The sequence below is a fragment of the Paramormyrops kingsleyae genome, chromosome 3 (assembly GCF_048594095.1).
Source record: "Paramormyrops kingsleyae isolate MSU_618 chromosome 3, PKINGS_0.4, whole genome shotgun sequence".
Lineage (NCBI taxonomy): Eukaryota > Metazoa > Chordata > Actinopteri > Osteoglossiformes > Mormyridae > Paramormyrops > Paramormyrops kingsleyae.
The window spans coordinates 23,056,243-23,082,879 of NC_132799.1; the positions used below are offsets into that span (position 1 = coordinate 23,056,243).

The following is a 26,637-nucleotide window of genomic DNA, read 5'->3' on the forward strand; positions in this document are numbered from 1 at the left end:
TGATCACTTGCTTAAGCAATTTTAGCCAGAAGTACATTTGTATAATCTGAATAACAGGTGCGATAAATTTTGATTTAATTGACTCCTGCATTCAGCTGTGAACATGGCTTATGCTTTGATAAGCTCCACTGACTGTGACACTGTGAACAGCCAAGTGTAGCAACAAAAATGTACCAAAAGCTGCACAATGCTTCACTAACAGTGTCAGCTGGGAGCTAAGGGCATATGAAAGGCTAGAAGATGGCAGCATTCTCTGTGAGGAGGATGTGGTTTCAGTGGACAGGAAGCAGCTCTTGGTTAACAGGCTAAATACTGTCAGAAAGATAGATGCATCCCCTCACAGGAACTGGACATATACTTTTGTTGTATTTCGTTTTAGTTATTTTTGAGTTTTAGTCAGTTTTTAGTTGCCTTTCCATTTGGCTTTCAATACTGCCACATGTTTGACATCCATGAGTCCTGAGGTGACCGGTTGTACAGATAAAGTCTTTATTCTGCAAAACTGCATCATGAGAAAAAAAAATGAGGCGAGGGAAGCTAGAAAGAACCCCGAAGGCCCTGAAGGGACTTTATTTATATAACACAAGACATAGAACAGGTCCTTAAGTGGTGGAACCTGGTGGAAATTGGAGAAACAACAGGGGACACAGGAAAGGGAGGCACGGACTTTCAAGACTAACGAGGGACTGTCAGGATTCAGGTGTAGATAGTTACCAAATTAGGGTTGGGGATAATGAGCAGAACACAGCTGGAAAGAATTAAGAGGGTTCCGGAGCAACTGGAGATAGACAGGACAGGTTGTGACAGAGCCCCCTGCCCCAAGGTGTGCACTCTGAGCATGGGAGACACCCCCATGACTGAGATGGGACATACGGGACCAAAGACATGGCACACCAGACAGGGGACAGACGACACCATACAGGACTAGAGGGGCAGAATCACAGGACGGGGCACACAGCACAACTAGGGGCACAGAACCAGCAAGGGCAGGACGAGGGACCCAAAAGACAACAGGAGACACCAAAAACGCAACACCTGGACAGGGCAGACAGGTAGAGGGATAAAGAGGACAGGAACGGAGACATGGGAGGCTGAACAGAGGACACAGACTGAGGCCAAATAGTGGCATGAAAGGCTGCAGGACAGGGGATCAGGTGGGACTGGGGGGAGCATCCAGGGATTCCCCTGAACCTTGGGTAGGTGGACGACAAAGGTGGGATGTGAAAGGCTGAGGGTCTGGTCACAGGTGAGGTGGGACCCAGTGGAACAGTAAGACCACTGGGCCTTGGCAGGACAGCAGGATAGGCAGGTGCCAATGGAACAGCAGGACCAGGGGGCACTTTGCAGGACTGGAGGACAGCGGAGCCGGAGGGTGCGGAGGGGACAGGAGACCCGGATGGTGCGGAGGGGACAGGAGACCCGGAAGGTGCAGAGGGGACAGGAGAGCCGGAGGGTGCGGAGGGGACAGCAGGGCCGGAGCAGGGGCCGTCAGGTAAGCACGGTGCAGTTAGGGCCACAGACATGAGACCACTGGGGTTTCTTGTGGAACAGCAGGCGAGACACAGCAGCCCAGAGCAGTGTCATGATCAGAGGTTTGGTCTCACCTGGGTTAGACTCAGGTGGAACAGTGTCTTTTGGGTCAGGTTTGGGAGGCATGGCTGCTGCAGAACTGAGTGCGGGCAATGTGAGCCCTCTTGGGATGGAAGCCTAGAACTTTGGTGAAGAGGCCCTCTATAGGCTGGGGGTCTGGAACATGAGCAGAGCAGCCTGTTCTGGGCTGGGGGATGGAGCTTGGACTCTGGGGGTGCAGCAGAAACGAAGATCCCAGAGAAGCGGCTGCAGCCATCCTGGGCCAGGGTTCTGGAGGCTTGGGCATACCGAGGAATAAAATGGACATATATATAAATAAGTAAGAAAGTTTCATAAATAATGTGTATGTCATGTTATATATACCAGGCTGCAAATGTCTATATGCCATTTACACATCAGCAGGGACCCCTTGGGACTCACACATGGGATTGGATTCCCCCCTGTGACAATGACCTTGTAGAGTCAGAACCTGAGCTTTACATGTCATCTGAAAGACAGCACTACTTTTACAGCACTGTGTCCCCATCACTGCACTGGGATCCACACAGACCACAGGATGGGCTTCCCTGTTAGCCACTGTGTCCCCATCACTGCACTGGGATCCACACAGAGCACAAGATGGGCTTCACTGTTAGCCACTGTGTCCCCATCACTGCACTGGGATCCACACAGAGCACAAGATGGGCTTCCCTGTTAGCCACTGTGTCCCCATCACTGCACTGGGATCCACAAAGAGCACAAGATGGGCTTCCCTGTTGGCCACACCAACATCTCTGCCAGGGAGCTCTGTCACAACCTGTCCTGTCTATCTCCAGTTGCTCCGGAACCCTCTTCATCATTCCCAGCTGGTCTCCCATCCAAGTACTGGCCAGGCCCAAACCTGCTTAACTTCAGGTGGGTTATCTAGGCCCAACTGCAGGTTGTATGGCTGCTGACCGATGCAGGGCCGACCTGAACATTCTGGAATTTTTTTAAAAAGCATTTTGCATAGGTGACAATATCATGCTTGGGTATAAAAGGAGAATTGATGAAAGGTTGAGTCATTTAGGAGGAAGGAAGAACTGAAGCTCGTCTCTTTGCTCAGAGCTGCATGATAAAATAAACCAACTAACTAATGCACCACTAGAAAGAATTTGCTGATTTTACCCAATGCGGTGCATAATGTTATTAAAAGATTTGAAATGAGTTACATAAACTGGAGAAATATCTATGTGTGAAGGAGAAGGTCAAAAACAGCGTTGAATGCCCATGGTCTTAGATTCCTTGGATGGCACTGCATTAATTGACATGTTTCTGTCAATTAGAGTCCAGGTGGACATTTAATGAAGAAGGGTTGCCAGGTGAGGCTCCAAGACTCCCCCTGCTGGGCTGAGGGAGTATGTGTCGAAATGCCAACATTTTCTGTGGAGGACGTAGAGTGATGAGACAGGAAGCACTTATTTATCAGATCATTTATTTAGCAGATGTTTTTATCCAAAGTGACATACATCTTTGAGGAAGCCGGGTCTGACCAAGGACCCAACAGTGATCTCAGCCATTGAGTTCTATCCTGCTGAGCACAAAAAGCCGCCCGTTAGCCGCTGACACGGAGTTTGTTTTCAATGCCCAGTGGAAGTTTCCTGAAGGCCCCTGTGTCAGTTACAGAGCGATGCTTTATTTGGGTTACAGTGAAGCAGTGACAACCGAACCTAAACATGATCATCATTCAAGACATTAGAGGAATGAACAGTTAATGAAGCGTGTGGCAAATAGCAGAGTGAGGAGTGGAAGAGTGACTTTGAGCAGTGCCACGTGTCCAGGAAGTGCACTGTGCCAGACCAGTGTGTCAGAGTGAGAGCTTCTGGACCTTCAGAGCCAACACCGTGCTGTAGGATTCCTGTCCTGCTTCTGCTGAAGGATAAAAGAGGGGTGACACTGCCCAGCTGCACGGGGAGGATGGAGAATCATCTCAGGCACAAACACTGTGGAGGAGAGACACAGTGAACAAGGACAGGCGCGATAGTGCCTGGTACGCAATGCACTCCTGCAGTTTTGTTGTTCTGCAACAGAACCGATCAAAAACTGGAATCCTGGGAAGTTCTAAGCAAACTGAAACCTTTAAATATCTGCAAAATGTGCACATATACATATAACTCTAAATAAATGCCTGCTTGGTGATTTTAGGCCACAGAGTTTCATCCCCGATAGAGTCATTTCGCCTGCTGTCCATTTTTGCTATTAATCATATTTCCATTAACTGGATCTTCAGCTGACCCCTGAACTGCAGGGTGTCTGTCACTGGCTGCTGGCTTCAGCATCTAGGAGAAGAACCACAAGATATTATGTAGACACACGTTATTAAAAAAGGTCTTTGGTTCCCTGAGCTCCTTATAAGAGACTCACCATCAGAGTATCATAGTCAGGTGACTGGTTATTCACATCTAGAGCTGCATAAGTGTCACTGTGAGAATTGGTAGGACGTCTCTGTGGAGGCAAAATGTTACATTAAAGGGTTTTACTTTGTATTTGCATTAACTTAGATTTGATCCAGAATGACTATTTTATCCATTTCTGATATTTAACTGGAGAAATTCAGGTTTAATTCCTCATTAAAGGGTGCTACGCTGGGACCCTGACTACTGACTACTACAGGTCACTGACACAAGTATTCGACTACAAGTCACTGACTACAAGTAATAGAGGATGTACAAATCACAGGTTTCCTTTTTATTTACATTTTTATACTGCTGAAAACTGTTTTGGAATTGAGGTCTGTACATGGTGATTCGGGTTTATGGGCTTGTAGTCCGACATACACTCCGACTGGAGGAGCTGACTGTTAATAGACCAGCAGTTTGGTTATTCTATAAACATGGTCTTGTTGCTGTTACACTGAAGACCCTACATTACAGTCATTTTACCTGAGCTCCTTCTCTCCTGTGACCTTCCTCACTCAGTAAACCAGTCTTCCTCCTAATAGACACAGTACCAAGGAGACCTTGAGTAGGAACATGGTACATGGACAAGGTAATGTGTAATAGATGTGTCCCAAGCAGTGATGTGCAAAAGCAGCCAATACAATTATGCTAATTATTACAGCTACAACAGCCAGTAGTGTCAAAGACTGGGATGGGGGGTTACCATGGTGACAAAGGGGTCACGTTGAGTACTGAGGGAGCTCTGCTAACCAGCTAACTGGAGCCCAGTTAGGCTAACTGGTTAGAGGTGGTGAGCTGTGAGGATACAGGGAAGGGAAAACAGCGAGAACTGGAGAGAGAAGGGGGGCTCTTGGGGTGGGGGGGGCAGCTGAGGGCAGGCATCACCCTGGGTTTCTGCTTGGTACACTGGCTTTGCTTATGTTAATTTAGGGGCTTCTTTGGTGACATATGTGTGCTTGTGTCGATGAGCATGATGATCACAGAGAGGATGATGGGAAGCCAGATACCCGAGTCTCGGAATAAACTGTAAAATCAATCAATGACAAATATCACAAATCATTTTAAAAACCATACATTATTTTACAGTGAATGAATAATAAAACACTCACCTCATTATGCAGATTGTTACAGCTAAAACAGCCAGTAGTATCCCCAGACACACTAGTATCACTGTCATCAGGTTACTTCCAGCTGAAAAGGCACAAGCACATTGTAATAAGGGAATCCAGTGTAAATATGTGCCGTATCAATAAAACGTGCATGTTAATCAAGCCAACGTGTGTTTTTTTTAATCATGGACATTTTATTCTTCTGCCTTAATCTAAGTAACTGTTACTCCTAATTCTGTTTTTATGGGTATTTCTATGCATTTTTGAGCATTTTGGACAAAATTTTGAGAATGTTGTTGATTTCCAGGATCAGACTACATACTCACATTGAATATTAAGTATAATGGTATTGGACACAACCCCTCTGTCTCCTTTCAATGCACAGGAGTAATTTCCAGAGTGATTATAGGAGATGGGGTTGAAGTGAATTGTGGGCAGTGTGTCTGTGATCTGCTGGTTGTCCTTAAACCAGGTGAATTCTGATTGGCTGAGAGAGCAACTCTCTGAACCACATGTCAGATTCACAGAGTCTCCTTCTGCCAATAATCCCTTTCCAGCAGATGAGGTCACCATCGCCTTTAATTCTGAAATCATACCCAGAAGAACCACCAATAGGGTTTTTCTGCATTACTGCGTGAGGTATTTCTGTCACAGACTCTAACAACATAGCAAACCCTAAAGCTGTAAATCAGCATTATTGTTCAGAGCCACATGTTATGCACTGAATCACAGTAGCTTCTCACTGCTATAATCTCCTTGCTGCTACACATGTTCTTCTCAGAGCTGCTATTCTCCTGTTCATTAATGAGCCCCGTCAGCAGTATCTGACTCAGTAATTTCTAAATGAAAATAAGCATAGAATACAAACATTCTGGTTATGCTGTGTGATACAAAAATAAGGTGAAAGTGCCGGACAGTACAGACTCACCACCGACTCGCAGTTCTACTCCAGGCTGAGCACACAGTTCACACCTATTAGCTGTGAAACTGAATCTATACAGTCCAGCATCAGTGTCTGTAATGTTCTTTATCATTAATGTACAGTTGTTCTCTGTGTTCCCCAAGACCTCTGCTCTGTCTCTGTACTCAGCACCAATGTTCATTTTATAACTGTTACTGTGCCAGACATATGATTTTCCAGCACAGTCCTCAGTATTATGGCTCCACATCATCGACTCCACTCTGTATGACTCTGGATGATTAAATCGACAGCGAATGACCACAGTCGATCCTCTCACTGCACACAGGGTTTTCGCTGCATAATCTACAGACCATGCACCACCTAGAACCCACAAAACACAATGAAAAGTTATTTCAGTCTTGTTTGCTTCATTAAGTAAGAAAGAGAAGAGAAACTGTTTTTAATAGTTGGGCACCGTATCTCATTTCTTTCATTGGCGGGGCACCTGGAGAGCAGAGTGACCTATTGTGTGACGTGTGCATCCCCCAATGTACAATGGTTGACTGTGCACGATGAAAAGGTCTACATCCCCGATTAAGATCATTTGACTAGTGTTTTGTCGAGTACAGGTAGAAGCTAGGAATCACATGTTCTTACACATAGGGATACCAAGAGGGTACATAATGTCCTCTGCTTTTCTCACAAGTACCAGACACTGTTTTTAATAGTGGGGCACCGTATCTCATTTCCTTCACTGGCAGGGCACTCAGTACTCAGTAATTTCTAAATGAAAGTAAGCATAGAATACAAACATTCTGGTTATGCTGTGTGATACAAAAATAAGGTGAAAGTGCCGGACAGTACAGACTCACCACCGACTCGCAGTTCTACTCCAGGCTGAGCGCACAGTTCACACCCATCAGCTGGGAAACTGAATCTATACAATCCAGCATCAGTGTCTGTAATGTTCTTTATCATTAATGTATAGTTGTTCTCTGTGTTCCCTAAGAACTCTGCCCTGTCTCTGTACTCAGCACTAATGTTCATTTTATAACTGTTACTGTGCCAGACATATGATTTTCCAGCACAGTCCTCAGTATTATGGCTCCACATCATCGACTCCACTCTGTATGACTCTGGATGATTAAATCGACAGTGAATGACCACAGACGATCCTCTCACTCCACACAGGGTTTTCTCTGCATAATCTACAGACCATGCACCACCTAGAACCCACAAAATGCAATGAAAAGTTATTTCAGTCTTGTTTGCTTCATTAAGTAAGAAAGAGAAGAGAAACTGTTTTTAATAGTTGGGCACCGTATCTCATTTCTTTCATTGGCGGGGCACCTGGAGAGCAGAGTGACCTATTGTGTGACGTGTGCATCCCCCAATGTACAATGGTTGACTGTGCACGATGAAAAGGTCTACATCCCCGATTAAGATCATTTGACTAGTGTTTTGTCGAGTACAGGTAGAAGCTAGGAATCACATGTTCTTACACATAGGGATACCAAGAGGGTACACAATGTCCTCTGCTTTTCTCACAAGTACCAGACACTGTTTTTAATAGTGGGGCACCGTATCTCATTTCCTTCACTGGCAGGGCACTCAGTACTCAGTAATTTCTAAATGAAAATAAGCATAGAATACAAACATTCTGGTTATGCTGTGTGATACAAAAATAAGGTGAAAGTGCCGGACAGTACAGACTCACCAACGACTCGCAGTTCTACTGCAGGCTGAGTGCACAGTTCACACCTATTAGCTGTGAAACTGAATCTATACAGTCCAGCATCAGTGTCTGTAATGTTCTTTATCATTAATGTACAGTTGTTCTCTGTGTTCCCCAAGACTTCTGCCCTGTCTCTGTACTCAGCACCAATGTTCATTTTATAACTCTTACTGTGCCAGACATATGATTTTCCAGCACAGTCCTCAGTATTATGGCTCCACATCATCGACTCCACGCTGTATGACTCTGGATGATTAAATCGACAGTGAATGACCACAGTCAATCCTCTCACTGCACACAGGGTTTTCTCTGCATAATCTACAGACCATGAACCACCTAGAACCCACAAAACACAAGTGATATCACAAGTGACTGAAAAGTGATATCAGTCTAGTTTGCTTCATTAATTAAGAAAGAGAAGAGAAACTGTTTTTAATAGTTGGGCACCGTATCTCATTTCCTTCACTGGTACCCTTCAGAGGTAACCTTCCCCCCATTACAAGGGCACTTCATCATGTTTTCTTACTTGGAAGGGCACCCCAGAGGGAATCATTTTCCTCCAATAGAAGGGCACTTCATAATGTCCCCCTTTTCCATTGGAGGGGCACCCATAGGGGCTGTTTAGACCTTTGAAAGGGCACCTTATTGGGCATCACATTGCATTTGGTTCACTAGATAGGCACTCATTAAGATACCACATCACATTTTCTCTACTAGAAGGGCACTCATTAAGACACCACATCACATTTTCTCTACTAGATAGGCACTCATTAAGATACCACATCACATTTTCTCTACTAGAAGGGCACTCATTAAGACACCACATCACATTTTCTCTACTAGATAGGCACTCATTAAGATACCACATCACATTTTCTCTACTATAAGGGCACTCATTAAGACACCACATCACATTTTCTCTACTAGATAGGCACTCATTAAGATACCACATTACATTTTCTCTACTAGAAGGGCACTCATTAAGATACTTCATCACAATCTCTTACTCTATAGAGCACATCATCTCTCATGAAAGTGGCACCCTACATGGCACTAATCCTTATGAAGTGCAGCCAATAGCATGATTTCACCACTCTAAAGGCTACTTTAGCATTTGAGTATGTTTTTTCAGTCATGGGGACACCAGGGGGCTGGTGGCTGCCCCCCCCCCCTTGGTTAGTCCACCATTGGCTAAAATGTTATGTTTGATGATATCATTGGCTGGAAATATTTTCAACAAGACTTACCATCGACTTTTAGAGTCACTCCAGGATCACCAGTCCATTTTCCATCTGTCTTATCGGTTATAAACCTGAATCTATAGACTCCAGTATCAGCGTCTGTAATGTCCATTATCTGTAATGCACAGTTCTTCTCTTTGTCCCCCAAACACTTTGCTTTGTTTTCGTACTGACTACTGACATGGTCATTATTACTGTGACAGACGTATTGTGTGTCTCTGCAGTCATTATCATTATGACACCACATGAATGTCTCTACTTTGAAACCCTCTGGATAATCATACCCACAGGGAATGACCACAGTAGATCCTCTCACAGCACAGACTGGATTCTCTGGGTACCATACAGCCCATTTGCGACTCATGACCCCTGGAAAAGAGCAATTATAAGAAACAACCTCAGTGTCAGTTTTCGAAACAGGGAACGTTGGGACCGGCCACCAAAGAGAAAAGCATTTCTTTGCCATATATGTCAACACAGAGAATCAGACTGGATTCATGACCTAGAGTTGGGGTTCCCACCCCCCAGTCTGTGGTCAGTATTCTACCTAGAGTTGGGGTTCCCACCCCCCAGTCTGTGGTCAGTATTCTACCTAGAGTTGGGGTTCCCACCCCCCAGTCTGTGGTCAATATTCTACCTAGAGTTGGGGTTCCCACCCCCCAGTCTGTGGTCAGTATTCTACCTAGAGTTGGGGTTCCCACCCCCCAGTCTGCGGTCAGTATTCTACCTAGAGTTGGGGCTCACCCCCCCCAGTCTGTGGCCAGTATTCTACCAGCGAGGAACCCTGGAGGTTTGCGGAGGGGTTGGTTAATTTCCCAAAATAAATTATATACTCTTAGTTCACATCTGAAAAAATCACCAATGGTTGGAAAGGCAGGAGCCACTGGACAATCAGAACAGAATGAATAATTTTTCTGTATTTTTGCATTTTCACATTGCGAGAAAAGAAACACAAATATACACTCACCTAAAGGATTATTAGGAACACCATACTAATACGGTGTTTGACCCCCTTTTGCCTTCAGAACTGCCTTAATTCTACGTGGCATTGATTCAACAAGGTGCTGAAAGCATTCTTTAGAAATGTTGGCCCATATTGATAGGATAGCATCTTGCAGTTGATGGAGATCTGTGGGATGCACATCCAGGGCACGAAGCTCCTGTTCCACCACATCCCAAAGATGCTCTATTGGGTTGAGATCTGGTGACTGTGGGGGCCATTTTAGTACAGTGAACTCATTGTCATGTTCAAGAAACCAATTTGAAATGATTCGAGCTTTGTGACATGGTGCATTATCCTGCTGGAAGTAGCCATCAGAGGATGGGTACATGGTGGTCATAAAGGGATGGACATGGTCAGAAACAATGCTCAGGTAGGCCGTGGCATTTAAACGATGCCCAATTGGCACTAAGGGGCCTAAAGTGTGCCAAGAAAACATCCCCCACACCATTACACCACCACCACCAGCCTGCACAGTGGTAACAAGGCATGATGGATCCATGTTCTCATTCTGTTTACGCCAAATTCTGACTCTACCATTTGAATGTCTCAACAGAAATTGAGACTCATCAGACCAGGCAACATTTTTCCAGTCTTCAACTGTCCAATTTTGGTGAGCTCGTGCAAATTGTAGCCTCTTTTTCCTATTTGTAGTGGAGATGAGTGGTACCCGGTGGGGTCTTCTGCTGTTGTAGCCCATCCACCTCAAGGTTGTGCATGTTGTGGCTTCACAAATGCTTTGCTGCATACCTCGGTTGTAACGAGTGGTTATTTCAGTCAAAGTTGCTCTTCTATCAGCTTGAATCAGTCGGCCCATTCTCCTTTGACCTCTAGCATCAACAAGGCATTTTCGCCCACAGGACTGCCGCATACTGGATGTTTTTCCCTTTGCACACCATTCTTTGTAAACCCTAGAAATGGTTGTGCGTGAAAATCCCAGTAACTGAGCAGATTGTGAAATACTCAGACCGGCCCGTCTGGCACCAACAACCATGCCACGCTCAAAATTGCTTAAATCACCTTTCTTTCCCATTCTGACATTCAGTTTGGAGTTCAGGAGATTGTCTTGACCAGGACCACACCCCTAAATGCATTGAAGCAACTGCCATGTGATTGGTTGATTAGATAATTGCATTAATGAGAAATTGAACAGGTGTTCCTAATAATCCTTTAGGTGAGTGTACTTTCCTGTGAATATTTAAAATATTATTATATCTGAACCAGAACTGGTTTTCAGAAAGGCGGTGTCTGTCTTTATGGCTAAATGCAGTCATTTCCACGTAAATATACGTTTTTTGGTTTTTATATATTTATATTTATGCTCCCCTAATCTTTGGTCCACACATCAAAATACAAGCAAAAATTTTTGAACTAGTTTGGAAGCCAAACTAATCTAATAATGAACATACAGGACACCGGAAGCTACCAGGCCCATATTAAACAGCAGAAATGCAGGAATTTATAAAATCCAAACAGATGATCAATGTCCAACTCGCCAGACGTGTGCTCTGTCAGCCGCCTGCTCCATTTTACACCCCCGCTGACAGCGGATGCTGCAGTAACGTGGTGAAGATGAGGAGATAACTGATAATAAATGACAGCAGGTTTGAAGCAGCAACCTCACTGCAGGACACACCTTACCGTGACTGGTGTGCTCTTCTTAAATGCTTAAATATAACTTAGATGCTCTGTGAGTCTTTATCTCATGTGGGGAACATTTCTAAATCAACAGCTGATTCCTCTCCAGCTAACATCCCCTCTCATCTCATATCAGCCCTTATGAGGCTGGAATTATACCAACTAAACAGTAACTGCAGCATGAAGATCGATTCGGTTCTGAACAAAAACACTGACAAATACTGGATAGTCGTTGCTCTTACCAGGTAAGACGAGCACAGCCAGGACCCAGAAGGTCAGAGAGTCTCCAGCTTCCATTTCTCTGCTCTGAGCTCTTTGTCACTCCCAGTTTGCTCGGAGATGGCAGATAGTATTTGTGTATCTTGAGTGAGAATAAGAATTAACACCCCTTTGCCTTTTCAGCACTATGAATATTAACACATTATCTTCCTTTTTTCCAATTAGCTCTACAAAAATCATTTCCTCTTTTATGATCTAAATTTCACCACTTTGGTGACGCAGTGCCCAGCCCAGTGTCTCATTCCTCTGTACAGACGGGTTCCTGTGATACAAACCACAGCTAATTCTGATGACAGCCTGAGGAGTAACGTGTCACAGACACAGGGCCTCGAGGCCTTCCTCCAGGGGCACTGTGCTGCCCGGGACTCAGGCTGAGCCTGGAGTCTGTGTTGATGTGTAACATTAACGTGGATAAGCCTGATGTGTACTTTAGGGTACTGTCTTTGGTCTGTAGTGCACATCATCCTCTTATAATGGATCCTATGTTACGGTGGCCCTGAAGGGCAAAACACAACAACATTTCAAAAAACACAACGACATTACAGAAAACACAACGACATTTCAAAAAACACAACGACATTTCAGAAAACACAACGACATTTCAAAAAACACAACGACATTACAGAAAACAAAACGACATTTCAAAAAACACGACATTTCAAAAAACACGACATTACAGAAAACAAAACGACATTTCAAAAAACACAACGACATTACAGAAAATACAACGACATTTCAGAAAACGGAAAGGGTAGGACCACACTTCTTGTTCGTGATTGGACAGTACCCTTGGAGTGACGTGTTGTGTATGTGTATGTTCACTACAACTCCCAGAAATCAAAGCGTCACGAGCGCCCTCCCTGCAGGTGAAGTCTTTGGGAAGTGTGCGATTGTTGTATGATTACAGTTTTTCTTAGTTGTTTACACACAATTACTTGTACTTGAGATACAATGACTACAACATGTAACTGATGCACCAACCCCCTGAACCAATTCTGCTAAACTACAAGCACAATTCCTGCTTTACACTCAAATTGCAGTTTTAAAACACACTTTTTTCAAAACACTAAACACAATTCTCTGAATTTGGCACAATTTTCATGAATAAAATCTCTTGTTTTCACAAGGAACACACTGTCATTCAAAATTGTACAGTCAGTTGCCTTACTTTGCATAGTAACTCATCACATGGGTAAACACCTGTTACACATAATTGCAATTTAGAAATCAGAGCTTTATAAAAGGGCAACAGGTGAGCTCTTCAGTTTTGGAGCAATGGATGCCAACGTTGGAAACAGAGGCAGAGCCAGAGGAGTGAGAGTAAGAGGAGGAGGACGGGGAGGACGAGGAAGAGGAAGACCAAGGAATGTAATCTCTGATGAGATCAAAGCCACTTTGGTTGACCATGTGGTCTAACAATGAGGGCGGCTGGGCAAAGAGTACAGCCAAATTTGAGCAGGTACACTGTAGCATCCATCATCCGGACTTTCCGAAATGAGAATAGGTAAGAAATCTCACTGTACTCAATGAGTACATTACTGTAGTACAGTATTGCCTGTGGACTGTTCTGTAGACTGTGAAAATACTGTAAAGTATGTTTCAAGTATTTGGGAAATGTTTTCCTACTTTGTATTCCTACACAGTAGGCCTATTTACAGTATTTTACACTATACTATTTGTATTGCAGAACTGAAAGATTACCAACACGAGGTGGTCGGGGGCGTCTTCTGTCTCCTGAACAGGAGACTGAAATCATAAACATGGTTCTAGAAAATAACGCCGTAACATTACGGCAAATACAAAGAAAAATAATAGAAAACAACAACATATTTCAAAATATTGATAGGGTAAGCTTATCAACACTGGACCGTGTCTTGCACAGAAATAATCTGAGGATGAAGCAGGTCTACAGGGTGCCATTTGAACGCAATTCAGAAAGAGTCAAAGAATTGCGATATAACTATGTGCAAGTAAGTCCCATACAATCCCACAATTGATGCATACTCTCAACACTGTATAAATTACAGTATACCTTTTTCAGTACTGTACACACTGTAAAAAATAAACCGTAAATTTTACGGTAAAAAACTGGCAGCTGTGGTTGCCAGAACTTTACCGTCAAAAATACGGTAGCAACGTTATTGGTTTTACAGGACTGCACCCACTGTACTGTATATTTTATGGATTTTAATTGTTTTTTTTACGGTTTATAACTGTCTAATTAACATATTTATGTTGCTATAAAAACAGTTTATACCTGTCAAATTCCAGGGTTTACATTGTAATATTCTGCCTTTTATGTCTCCCTCAACTTGCTCTTTGTAAGTAAGTTGTCCATGAAGGGCAGCCACTCATGGCTGTGCCCAGGAAGCTGGGGGTTAAGGGCCTTGCTCAAGGACCCACAGACATGCTGAGACTGGAGTTGAACCAGTGACCTTGTGATTATTGGCACACAGGCTTAACCCACTGAGCCACACAGAACACATGGGCCCTGTTGCTTGAGTACAAGAACTTTTATAAATAAATTACAAATATCAACTCTAAACACAGAAAGCATACAATAGGTATTTTAGACATCCAGAAATTGTGCAAATGTTGCAAAAGTAGTCAAGTAGAAAACAATTTGAATAGTGGAATATAATCGTGTGCATTATATGTGTGTATGATCAGCAGGGTTTAAATATGAGTACAGTCAATCAATTTCAATACATCTATATTGTACAGCACAATACTATATACAGTACTATATGCTATATACAATATCTATACAGTATCTAAGTAGTATTGCATTTGTAAAATGCAACTAGAAAACCCCTTGTCTCATGCTGTCTTGCCATGCTTCCCCAAAGATAATACTTGTTACAGTTCGCATCAGTTAGCATAGCACTGCGCTAGCAGACCATAGCTGCTCTGGGTAAAATTGTTCTAAAATACTTTACACAGCAAATGTGCCAGTGTTAAATTAACACTGCATACTGTTTATATTGGCCCACAGCATTCAGTGTTACCTATAATACTTTACAGTGTGCAGTGAGTGTTGTTTTTACAGTGTTAATATTTCTTAAAACTCTTATAGTGTTCAGTTGACAACATAGACTGTTAAGTCAGTAAGTCGCCACCTCTTCCTGGATTGCAAGCCAATATGGGTGGCACACAAGTACAAAATGGGTGGCCCATGTCTGCCCCATTTTAATATGCACTCATTTGAACTCATTTGGGCATTCAGCTGCTGTGTTTTACTAACCCACCATAATAAGAAAGACTTAGACCAACATTGCCTTTTCTCATTTAAGCATGACTAATAGGTTTTTTGTATTTGTATAAGAAAGAACCAGTTAAGTTCGTCTATGAACTGCTTGTGGTATTAATGTGTGTGAAATGTATAACACCAGCCACCAAACACAGATTACGGAACTTGCCTGTGTTCAACAGCATAACAATTATTTAACAGGGCTGCGAAAAGGTGAGAGCTCTGGTAATGGTTGGAGTGTGTTTCAGCTAAAGCAGCCAGAATGGGTGGTGGCCTTATTGCTTTTAGACCACAACTTGTGATGGAAGAACAAATAAAATCATTTTGCTCATTTAATATTCAGATTTTAATTAAGCTTAATTTTTGAAACCCACCACGACTGAGGATGGTATGGCACTGATATTAGTCTTCACCACATTTTGCTACTTGTGTATGCTAGTTGGTCTGAGTGGTGTATTTGTGCTGCAGTCTTAAGTGTAGTGGTGCTTGTGATCTGGATACTTTACCTAGAGAGCCCAGGCTTAGAAAAGGAGAAAAAAAATATATATTGATTTTCCATAGCCTTTTCTTTCCCACCTAGTGCTGCCTTAAGTCAAACCATATAGGCTAATTAATCTCATTTAGTCATTGGCAAGCACACAAGTGGCATTTCTGTGGTTTTTATTCTCTTGCCCTATTCATCACAATCGCGGTGGATTGAAAAAAAAAATCTATTAAGTCAAAAGTCATGCTATGCAAATATACATCCAGTACCATTGGTCTACAGTGGAGTGGGCGTTACCAGGAGCTGCAAAGAAAAGGGTATCACAACTGTCCTAACGCCTTTCCGCATATATTAAGCATCCAAGGGCCAGACTAGCAATCAAATGCACCCCCACCCCATTAAAATACATATCACTCTAGAGACATGTCCTGTACGTCTCCACAAAACTTTCTTTGACCAGACACCAACATATATAAAACCACAAATCAGTGGAAAACCACCAGAACCACAGCTCTTTAATCTTCAAGATCAATCAGAACTGAGCCAACAACACTTTAACATAAGACAAGAAAAAGCTGGTCTTTTTTGGTCAGAGTCTTTCTCATTATGGTGGGTGAATCTGGGGTGGCTCTTCTGATCCTTATGACTTCTTGTGTGCATATTGAAATGGGGCTAATATGTGGAGCTGATGACTTAACAGTCTAGGTTGTCAATTGAACACTATATGAATTAATAAATATTAACACTGTAAAAACAAAACTTACTGCACACTGTAAAGTATTATAGGTAACACTGAATGCTGTGGGCCAATATAAACAGTATGCAGTGTTAATTTAACACTTGCACATTTGCTGTGTAACGTATTTTAGAACAATTTTACCCAGAGCAGCTATGGTCTGCTAGCGCAGTGCTATGCTAACTGATGCGAACTGTAACAAGTATTATCTTCGGGGAAGCATGGCAAGACAGCATGAGACAAGCGGTTTTCTAGTTGCATTTTACAAATGCAATACTACTTAGATACTGTATAGATATTGTATATAGCGTATAGTACTGTATATAGTATTGTGCTGTACAATATAGATGTATTGAAATTGATTGACTGTACTCATATTTAAACCCTGCTGATCATACACACATATAATGCACACGATTATATTCCACTATTCAAATTGTTTTCTACTTGACTACTTTTGCAACATTTGCATAATTTCTGGATGTCTAAAATACCTATTGTATGCTTTCTGTGTTTAGAGTTGATATTTGTAATTTATTTATAAAAGTTCTTGTATTCAAGCAACAGGGTCCATGTGTTCTGTATGGCTCAGTGGGCTAAGCCTGTGTGCCAATAATCACAAGGTCACCGGTTCAAATCCAATTTCAGCATGTCTGTGGGTCTTTGAGCAAGGCCCTTAACCCCCAGCTTCCTGGGCACAGCCATGAGTGGCTGCCCTTCATGGACAACTTACTTACAAAGAGCAAGTTGAGGGAGACATAAAAGGCAATTTCCCCATGGGGACTTGCAGTCAAATATAAGAACATTGTTAAACAGCTTTAAGTTACATTTTCATGTTGAGTTAACTTAAATATATAAGTACACTTAAAAAAAGTGAACAAGTGAATGTTGGGAGATATTAAAAAAAATGTTAATTGATCTCAAAATGTATAAACAGGGTAACTTGGGTATTTTAAGTAAGAACAAATTATTTTGCATGAGTACAACAAACTCAAAACTAGATTTTTCTGTTTACTTAAAACTGGAAATTTCATAACTTAAAAAATTTGATGTAACTGATTACCTCAAATTTTTTGAGTTTTGCCAACTTATTCGGGATTACAGTGCAGTATATTGTTAATTTTACTGCAATAAACCATATTTTCATATGTTTTTAACTGTGAAATGTAAGGTCTTACTCTGTAAAACTAATTACGGTTTTTCACTGTAAATTCTAAGGCTATCGCATGTTTTGTGGAATATGGTTTTATCCGGTAGCATTTATACGGTATTTTACTGTTAAATCTACGGACATTTTTTACAGTGCAGTAATCATACTCTGATTGTGCTTCACAATAGTGACCACTCCAAGTCTGTATTACGTATCATGTGTGTTTCAGAGAGTCCTTGAGCTAGAGGTGGCTGCAGTGGAGCACCAGTTCATCTTCATTGATGAGGTTGGATTCAACCTCACAAAAAAACGAAGGCGGGGAAGGAATGTCATTGGCCAGCGTGCCATTGTTGAAGTTCCTGGCCAGCGTGGTGGAAACATCACAATGTGTGCAGCAATTACCAACCATGGTGTCATCCATCACCATGCTACCCTTGGCCCCTACAACACTGCCCATCTGATCACATTCCTGGAAATCCTACACAACACACTCATTCCACCAGATCAGATGGATGGCCCAGAGCAGCTCAGGTATGTTGTCATTTGGGACAATGTAAGTTTCCACCGGGCTGCTCTGGTTCATAACTGGTTCACTGCCCACCCACGTTTTTTAGTTGTTTATCTCCCTCCATATTCTCCATTCCTCAATCCTATTGAGGAATTTTTTTCTGCCTGGAGATGGAAAGTGCATGACCGAAATCCACACACACGTATACCCCTTCTCCAAGCTATGGACGATGCATGTGGAGATATAGCAGTTGATGCTTTTCATGGCTGGATTCGCCATGCTAGGCAATATTTCCCCCGCTGCTTGGCCAGGGCAAACATTGCTTGTGATGTGGATGAGGTGCTGTGGCCAGACCGAAACAGAAGAGAGGATGCAGCATAGTTTTTTTTTTTTTTTACTGTAACTGTATTCAGTAAATTCTTCTGTTCGTATATGTAGACCACGGTATGTGCAACTTTGTGTTGGTTGGCATGAACACTGTGTACATTGTTTTTGTGGGGAAAAATACAGTAAAATACATTTGGTACCGTGTATTTGTGTGTTTTGTATAAAAACAATATTCTGAAATATTTTACAGTGCACTTATGTAGGCCTATGTACTGTCTGTAGTAAGTGTAACACTGAACAAAAAAAGGCTTACAGTAAGTCATTATGAGGAATGGAGATGGTCATAGTGTTTTACATTAAGCACATCAGTGATCAACTGGTTCTTATAAATGTCTGTTCATATGATGGTTTGTGTGTGTCATTTGAAAACAAAATACCATTTTGAAAAGAAATTACATTGTTTTGAATGCAAAGTTTCATTTTGCAGGAGAATTGAAGGGTTTTGCTCATTGTGTGTGTGTTTTTTGATTTGTGTGTAGAGTTCTGACAATATGAGGCATGCTTTCAGAAAATGTGTGTAAACAATTGGGAAAAACTGTAAAAAAGTTCGGTTCTAACAGCACAACTTGGTCTCCGTCTATCTTGTTCTCTTAATAGTATGTAATCTGTGTGTTACTTTACGGACACGACAACATGCCGCTGTAATGCTGTAATGTCGTTGTGTTTTTTGAAATGTCGTTGTGTTTTCTGTAATGTCGTTGTGTTTTTTGAAATGTTGTTGTGTTTTGCCCTTCAGGGCCACCATACTATGTTCATCTACACAGTGACGTCCTTCAGACCCAATGGCTGTGTGACCAACTACATGCACTTCAGAAATCTCTCCTGCACCCCATGGTCGGGGGGCGGGGAGTGGGGGGGGGGGACCAAACAGTGAGCAAAAAACTCATAAGCTTATACAGCCATGCTCAATGAGGCATTTGGTGTGATTTAATACACTAAACATTTTGATTGACACTTGCTGACATACATACAGTGTGACAGTGTGCTATGGAGTTGCCAAACTATGATTTCTTCCAAGTTCACATTTACTGAGCCCCACTGTACTGTATTGTTACATATCATGTGAGGACACGTTCATGGATTTACAGAGTTCTTCTAATAGACATAATTCAATGTGAGGTCAAACTTGGATGAAGTTGTTTTTTTTTATTGCAGTAACATAAATTAGCCTATCAGTGACATGGGAAAATTATATTGACAAATGCATCCAGCATAGGTTTGGTATAGATTAAGCCTTTAAGAAGCAAGAATTTACGTCTGCTTATATTGTGCGCTATTTGAAAGAACTCTGAGACAGACCTTTGTATTTCCCAGGTTGCTTTTTTCTGTATTGCATACCGCTTTCATTCGTGTGACCAATTAAAGGCAGTTCAGTTCTCAACTTCTTCAAAACCCCAAACCCGCATCGGCGGAATCTAAACAGAATGCGGGAACTCACAAATATCGCAAGTATAGATGTTTTTGAATAAAATGTTTTACAAAGTGACATCAGTGTTTGAATTATTTATCCTTCACTAAATCGGTCATCGTCGAAGTGAAAATTATTGTGAACAGCCAAGTGTAGCAACAAAAATGTACCAAAAGCTGCACAATGCTTCACTAACAGTGTCAGCTGGGAGCTAAGGGCATATGAAAGGCTAGAAGATGGCAGCATTCTCTGTGAGGAGGATGTGGTTTCAGTGGACAGGAAGCAGCTCTTGCTTAACAGGCTAAATACTGTCAGAAAGATAGATGCATCCCCTCACAGGAACTGGACATATACTTTTGTTGTATTTGGTTTTAGTTATTTTTGAGTTTTAGTCAGTTTTTAGTTGCTTTTCCATTTGGCTTTCAATACTGCCACATGTTTGACATCCATGGCTCCTGAGCTGACCGGTTGTACAGATAAAGTCTTTATTCTGCAAAACTGCATCATGAGAAAAAAAAAAAATGAGGCGAGGGAAACTAGAAAGAACTCCGAAGGCCCTGAAAGGGACGTTATTTATATAACACAAGACATAGAACAGGTCCTTACGTGGTAGAAACTGGTGGAAATTAGAGAAACAACAGGGGACACAGGAAAGGGAGGCACGGACTTTCAAGACTAACGAGGGACTGTCATGATTCAGGTGTAGATAGTTACCAAATTAGGGTTGGGGATAATGAGCAGAGCACAGCTGGAAAGAATTAAGAGGGTTCCGGAGCAACTGGAGATAGACAGGACAGGTTGTGACAGAGCCCCCTGCCCCAAGGTGTGCACTCTGAGCATGGGAGACACCCCCATGACTGAGATGGGACATACGGGACCAAAGACAAGGCACACCAGACAGGGGACAGACGACACCATACAGGACTAGAGGGGCAGAATCACAGGACGGGGCACACAGCACAACTAGGGGCACAGAACCAGCAAGGGCAGGACGAGGGACCCAAAAGACAACAGGAGACACCAAAAACACAACACCTGGACAGGGCAGACAGGTAGAGGGACAAAGAGGACAGGAACGGAGACATGGGAGGCTGAACAGAGGACACAGACTGAGGCCAAATAGTGGCATGAAAAGTTACAGGACAGGGGATCAGGTGGGACTGGGGGGAGCATCCAGGGATTCCCCTGAACCTTGGGTAGGTGGACGACAAAGGCGGGATGTGAAAGGCTGAGGGTCTGGTCACAGGTGAGGTGGGGCTCAGTGGAACAGTAAGACCACTGGGCCTTGGCAGGACAGCAGAATAGGCAGGTGCCAATGGAACAACAGGACCAGGGGGCACTTTGCAGGACTGGAGGGTGCCAAAGAGGCAGAGGCCACTGAGGGGCCAGCGGAGCCAGGTTGCAAATGTCTATATGCCATTTACACATCAGCAGGGACCCCTTGGAACTCACACATGGGATTGGACTCCCCCCTGTGACAATGACCTTGTAGAGTCAGAACCTGAGCTTTACATGTCATCTGAAAGACAACACTACTTTTACAGTACTGTGTCCCCAAAACTGCACTGGGATCCACACAGAGCACAGGATGGGCCTCCCTGTTAGCCACTGTGTCCCCATCACTGCACTGGGATCCACACAGACCACAGGATGGGCTTCCCTGTTAGCCACTGTGTCCCCATCACTGCACTGGGATCCACACAGAGCACAGGATGGGCTTCCCTGTTAGCCACTGTGTCCCCATCACTGCACTGGGATCCACACAGAGCACAGGATGGGCTTCCCTGTTAGCCTCTCTGTCCCCATCACTACACTGGGATCCACACAGACCACAGGATGGGTTTCCCTGTTAGCCACTGTGTCCCCATCACTACACTGGGATCCACACAGACCACAGGATGGGCTTCCCTGTTAGCCACACCAGCACCTCTGCCAGCAGCAACCCAGCTTTCCTAGCTGATCTCCCATCCAAGTACTGGCCAGGCCCAAACCTGCTTAGCTTCAGGTGGATTATCTAGGCCAAACTGCAGGTAGTATGGCTGCTGATCGATGCAGGGCCGACCTGAACATTCTGGAATTTTTTTTAAAAAGCATTTTGCATAGGTGATAATATCATGCTTGGGTATAAAAGGAGAATTGATGAAAGGTTGAGTCATTTACGAGGAAGGAAGAACTGAAGCTCGTCTCTTTGCCCAGAGCTGCATGATAAAATAAACCAACTAATTAATGCACCACTAGAAAGAATTTGCTGATTTTACCCAATGCGGTGCATAATGTTATTAAAAGATTTGAAATGAGTTACATAATCTGGAGAAATATCTATGTGTGAAGGAGAAAGTCAAAAACAGCGTTGAATGCCCATGGTTTTAGATTCCTTGGATGGCACTGGATTAAATGACGTTTCTGTAAAATTCCTATCCTGTTTAGATTTTTGTCACAAGTGAGACACAGGTTGTAGTTAGTGATGATGGTCACAAGGGGGAGACAGAACAGCACTGTGACTAAGCAGCCCAAGGAGCAGACAGGGTCACTCTAATAACTTTATTTTAACATTAAAGCATGTGACACACTCACATTGATTATACTCATGTTGAAATAATTACAGTGCTGTAGTTTTTGATAGGGGGAGAGTCCAGGTGGACATTTAATGAAGAAGGGTTGCCAGGTGAGGCTCCATGACTCCCCCTGCAGGGCTGCAGGAGTATGTGTCGAAATGCCAACATTTTCTGTGGAGGACGTAGACTGGGGGTGTCAAACCCCAGTCCTGGAGGGCCACAGCCCTGTGTAGCTTAGTGCTTTCCCTGTTCCACCACAAATGATTTAGCTCAACAGCTATGTGGTAATTAGCACAAGAAGTTGAATCAGGTGTGTTAAACGAGGGGAAACCCAAAAATGAGCAGGGCTCCGGCCCTCCAGGACTGGAGTCTGACACCTGTGACGTAGAGTGAGGAGACAGGAAGCAGCTCTCACTTATTTATCAGATCATTTATTTAGCAGATGTTTTTATCCAAAGTGACATACACCTTTGAGGAAGCAGGGTCTGACCAAGGACCCAACAGTGACCTCAGCCATTGAGTTCTATCCTCTGCTGAGCCACAAAGCCGCCCATTAGCCACTGACACGGAGTTTGTTTTCAATGCCCAGTGGAAGTTTCCTGAAGGCCCCTTTGTCAGTTACAGAGCGATGTTTTATTTGGATTACAGTGAAGCAGAGTGACAACCGAACCTAAACACGATCATCATTCAAGACATTAGAGGAATGAACAGTTAATGAAGCATGTGGCAAATAGCAGAGTGAGGAGTGGAAGAGTGACTTTGAGCAGCGCCACGTGTCCAGGAAGTGCACTGTGCCAGACCAGTGTGTCAGAGTGAGAGCTACTGGACCTTCAGAGCCAACACCGTGCTGTAGGATTCCTGTCCTGCTTCTGCTGAAGGATAACAGAGGGGTGACACTTCCCAGCTGCACGGGGAGGATGGAGAATCATCTCAGGCACAAACATTGTGGAGGAGAGACACAGTGAACAAGGACAGGCGCGATAGTGCCTGGTACGCAATGCACTCCTGCAGTTTTGTTGTTCTGCAACAAAACCGATCAAAAACTGGAATCCTGGGAAGTTCTAAGCAAACTGAAACCTTTAAATATCTGCAAAATGTGCACATATACATATAACTGTAAATAAATGCCTGCTTGGTGATTTTAGGCCACAGAGTTTCATCCCTGATAGAGTCATTTCGCCTGCTGTCCATTTTCACTATTAATCATATTTCCATAAACTGGATCTTCAGCTGACTCCTGAACTGCAGGGTATCTGTCACTGTCTGCTGGCTTCAGCATCTGGGAGAAGAACCACAAGACATTATGTGTAGACACATGGTATTAAAAAAGGTCTTTGGTTCCCTGAGCTCCTTATAAGAGACTCACCATCAGAGTATCATAGTCAGGTGACTGGTTATTCACATCTAGAGCTGCATAAGTGTCACTGTGAGAATCGGTAGGACGTCTCTGTGGAGGCAAAATGTTACATAAAAGGGTTTTACTTTGTATTTGCATTAACTTACTGAAGATTTGATCCAGAATGACTATTTTATCCATTTCTGATATTTAACTGGAGAAATTCAGGTTTAATTCCTCATTAAAGGGCGCTACGCTGGGACCCTGACTACTGACTACTACAGGTCACTGACTACATGTATCTGACTACTACAAGTATTTGACTACAAGTCACTGACTACAAGTAATGGAGGATGTACAAATCACAGGTTTCCTTTTTATTTACATTTTTATACTGCTGAAAACTGTTTTGGAATTGAGGTCTATACATGGTGATTCGGGTTTATGGGCTTGTAGTCCGACATACACTCCGACCAGAGGAGCTGACTGTTAATAGACCAGCAGTTTGGTTTTTCTATAAACATGGTCTTATTGCTGTTTCACTGAAAACCCTACATTACAGTCATATTACCTGAGCTCCTTCTCTCCTGTGACCTTCCTCACTCAGTAAACCAGTCTTCCTCCTAATAGACACAGTATCAAGGAGACCTTGAGTAGGAACACGGTACATGGACAAGGTAATGTGCAATAGATGTGGCCCAAGCAGTGATGTTCAAAAGCAGCCAATACAATTATGCTAATTATTACAGCTACAACAGCCAGTAGTGTCAAAGACTGGGATGGGGGGTTACCATGGTGATAAAGGGGTCACGTTGAGTACTGAGGGAGCTCTGCTAACCAGCTAACTGGAGCCCAGTTAGGCTAACTGGTTAGAGGTGGTGAGCTGTGAGGATACAGGGAAGGGAAAACAGCGAGAACTGGAGAGAGAAGGGGGGCTCTTGGGGTGGGGGGGGGGGCAGCTGAGGGCAGGCATCACCCTGGGTTTCTGCTTGGTACACTGGCTTTGATTATGTTAATTTAGGGGCTTCTTTGGTGACATATGTGTGCTTGTGTCGATGAGCATGATGATCGCAGAGAGGATGATGGGAAGCCAGTTACCCGAGTCTCGGAATAAACTGTAAAATCAATCAATGACAAATATCACAAATCATTTTAAAAACCATACATTATTTTACAGTGAATGAATAATAAAACACTCACCTCATTATGCAGATTGTTACAGCTAAAACAGCCAGTAGTATCCCCAGACACACTAGTATCACTGTCATTAGGTTACTTTCAGCTGAAAAGGCACAGACACATTGTAATAAGGGAATCCAGTGTAAATATGTGCTGTATCAATAAAACGTGCATGTTAATCAAGCACGTTTCATGGACATTTTATTCATGGACATTTTATTCTTCTGCCTTAATCTAAGTAACTGTTACTCCTAATTCTGTTTTATGGGTATTTCTATGCATTTTTGAGCATTTTGGACAAAATTTTGAGAATGTTGTTGATTTCCAGGATCAGACTACATACTCACATTGAATATTAAGAATATTAAGTATAATGGTATTGGACACAATCCCTCTGTCTCCTTTCAATGCACAGGAGTAATTTCCAGAGTGATTATAGGAGACGGGGTTGAAGTGAATTGTGGGCAGTGTGTCTGTGATCTGCTGGTTGCCCTTAAACCAGGTGAATTCTGATTGGCTGAGAGAGCAACTCTCTGAGCCACATGTCAGATTCACAGAGTCTCCTTCTGCCAATAATCCCTTTCCTGCAGATGAGGTCACCATCACCTTTAATTCTGAAATCATACCCAGAAGAACAAGCAATAGGGTTTTTCTGCATTACTGCGTGAGGTATTTCTGTCACAGACTCTAACAACATGGCAAATCCTACAGCTGTAAATCAGCATTATTGTTCAGAGCCACATGTTATGCACTGAATCACAGTAGCTTCTCACTGCTATAATCTCCTTGCTGCTACACATGTTCTTCTCAGAGCTGCTATTCTCCTGTTCATTAATGAGCCCCGTCAGCAGTATCTGACTCAGTAATTTCTAAATGAAAATAAGCATAGAATACAAACATTCTGGTTATGCTGTGTGATACAAAAATAAGGTGAAAGTGCCGGACAGTACAGACTCACCACCGACTCGCAGTTCTACTCCAGGCTGAGCGCACAGTTCACACCTATTAGCTGTGAAACTGAATCTATACAGTCCAGCATCAGTGTCTGTAATGTTCTTTATCATTAATGTACAGTTGTTCTCTGTGTTCCCCAAGACCTCTGCCCTGTCTCTGTACTCAGCACCAATGTTCATTTTATAACTGTTACTGTGCCAGACATATAATTTTCCAGCACAGTCCTCAGTATTATGGCTCCACATCATCGACTCCACTCTGTATGACTCTGGATGATTAAATCGACAGCGAATGACCACAGTCGATCCTCTCACTGCACACAGGGGTTTCTCTGCATAATCTACAGACCATGAACCACCTAGAACCCACAAAACATAATGAAAAGTTATATCAGTCTTGTTTGCTTCTTTAATTAAGAACAAATGCTGTGATGCTGCTTTTTACTTAGAACACTAAAATCCATTTTTGGACACTTTACTGCCTTTTAAAGCATAGGACTCATTTCCAAAGTGATGCTTAGAGACAGGATTGCAGTGAAGTATGGACTGCGTTTCTGTGATTGGATGGTTGTCTTTAAAGCAGGTGGATTCTGATTGGCCGAGAGCAGCTTTCTGTGCCACATGTTAAATCCACAATGTCTCCTACTCGTACTCCTATATCTCTATTAGATGAGGTTGTTATAACCTTTAATCCTACAGACAAGTCATACTTGTTTTTCTCATTCACTGATTCTGTGTTCTCTTTTATTCAGGTAAATTGCATCAAATTCACAGAAACACA

The 26,637-nt window shown here is 43.0% G+C and overlaps 2 protein-coding genes across 3 annotated transcripts in view; both read right to left on the reverse strand.

Annotated features, from left to right (window-relative positions):
- The window catches only part of LOC111846171 (sialoadhesin-like), a 139,550-nt gene extending 127,406 nt beyond the window's left edge, over positions 1-12,144 (reverse strand). Inside the window, exons 1-8 of the mRNA XM_072710373.1 lie at positions 11,874-12,144; positions 9,000-9,362; positions 6,890-7,243; positions 6,045-6,398; positions 5,443-5,700; positions 5,117-5,198; positions 4,491-4,542; positions 3,973-4,053 (exon numbers count right to left, since the gene is read on the reverse strand). Coding sequence (XP_072566474.1) covers positions 3,973-4,053; positions 4,491-4,542; positions 5,117-5,198; positions 5,443-5,700; positions 6,045-6,398; positions 6,890-7,243; positions 9,000-9,362; positions 11,874-11,928 — 1,599 coding nt within the window. The 5' untranslated portion in view covers positions 11,929-12,144. The remainder of the gene's footprint in view (positions 1-3,972; positions 4,054-4,490; positions 4,543-5,116; positions 5,199-5,442; positions 5,701-6,044; positions 6,399-6,889; positions 7,244-8,999; positions 9,363-11,873) is intronic.
- An 11,169-nt stretch (positions 12,145-23,313) lies between these two features.
- Positions 23,314-26,326, reverse strand: LOC140588369 (uncharacterized). 2 transcript variants are annotated; one of them, XM_072710374.1, is made up of 6 exons: positions 25,862-26,326; positions 25,251-25,517; positions 24,925-25,006; positions 24,296-24,347; positions 23,755-23,835; positions 23,314-23,667 (listed from the first exon to the last, which is right to left on the reverse strand). In XM_072710374.1, exons 1-6 carry the CDS (start codon positions 26,103-26,105, stop codon positions 23,560-23,562), a joined length of 834 nt encoding a protein of 277 aa, XP_072566475.1. In that variant the 5' UTR covers positions 26,106-26,326; the 3' UTR covers positions 23,314-23,559. The 2 variants fall into 2 exon arrangements, with proteins under 2 accessions (XP_072566475.1, XP_072566476.1); XM_072710375.1 differs by lacking the exon at positions 25,251-25,517 and having other exon boundaries at positions 25,862-26,316.
- Between the last annotated feature and the right edge of the window lie 311 nt (positions 26,327-26,637).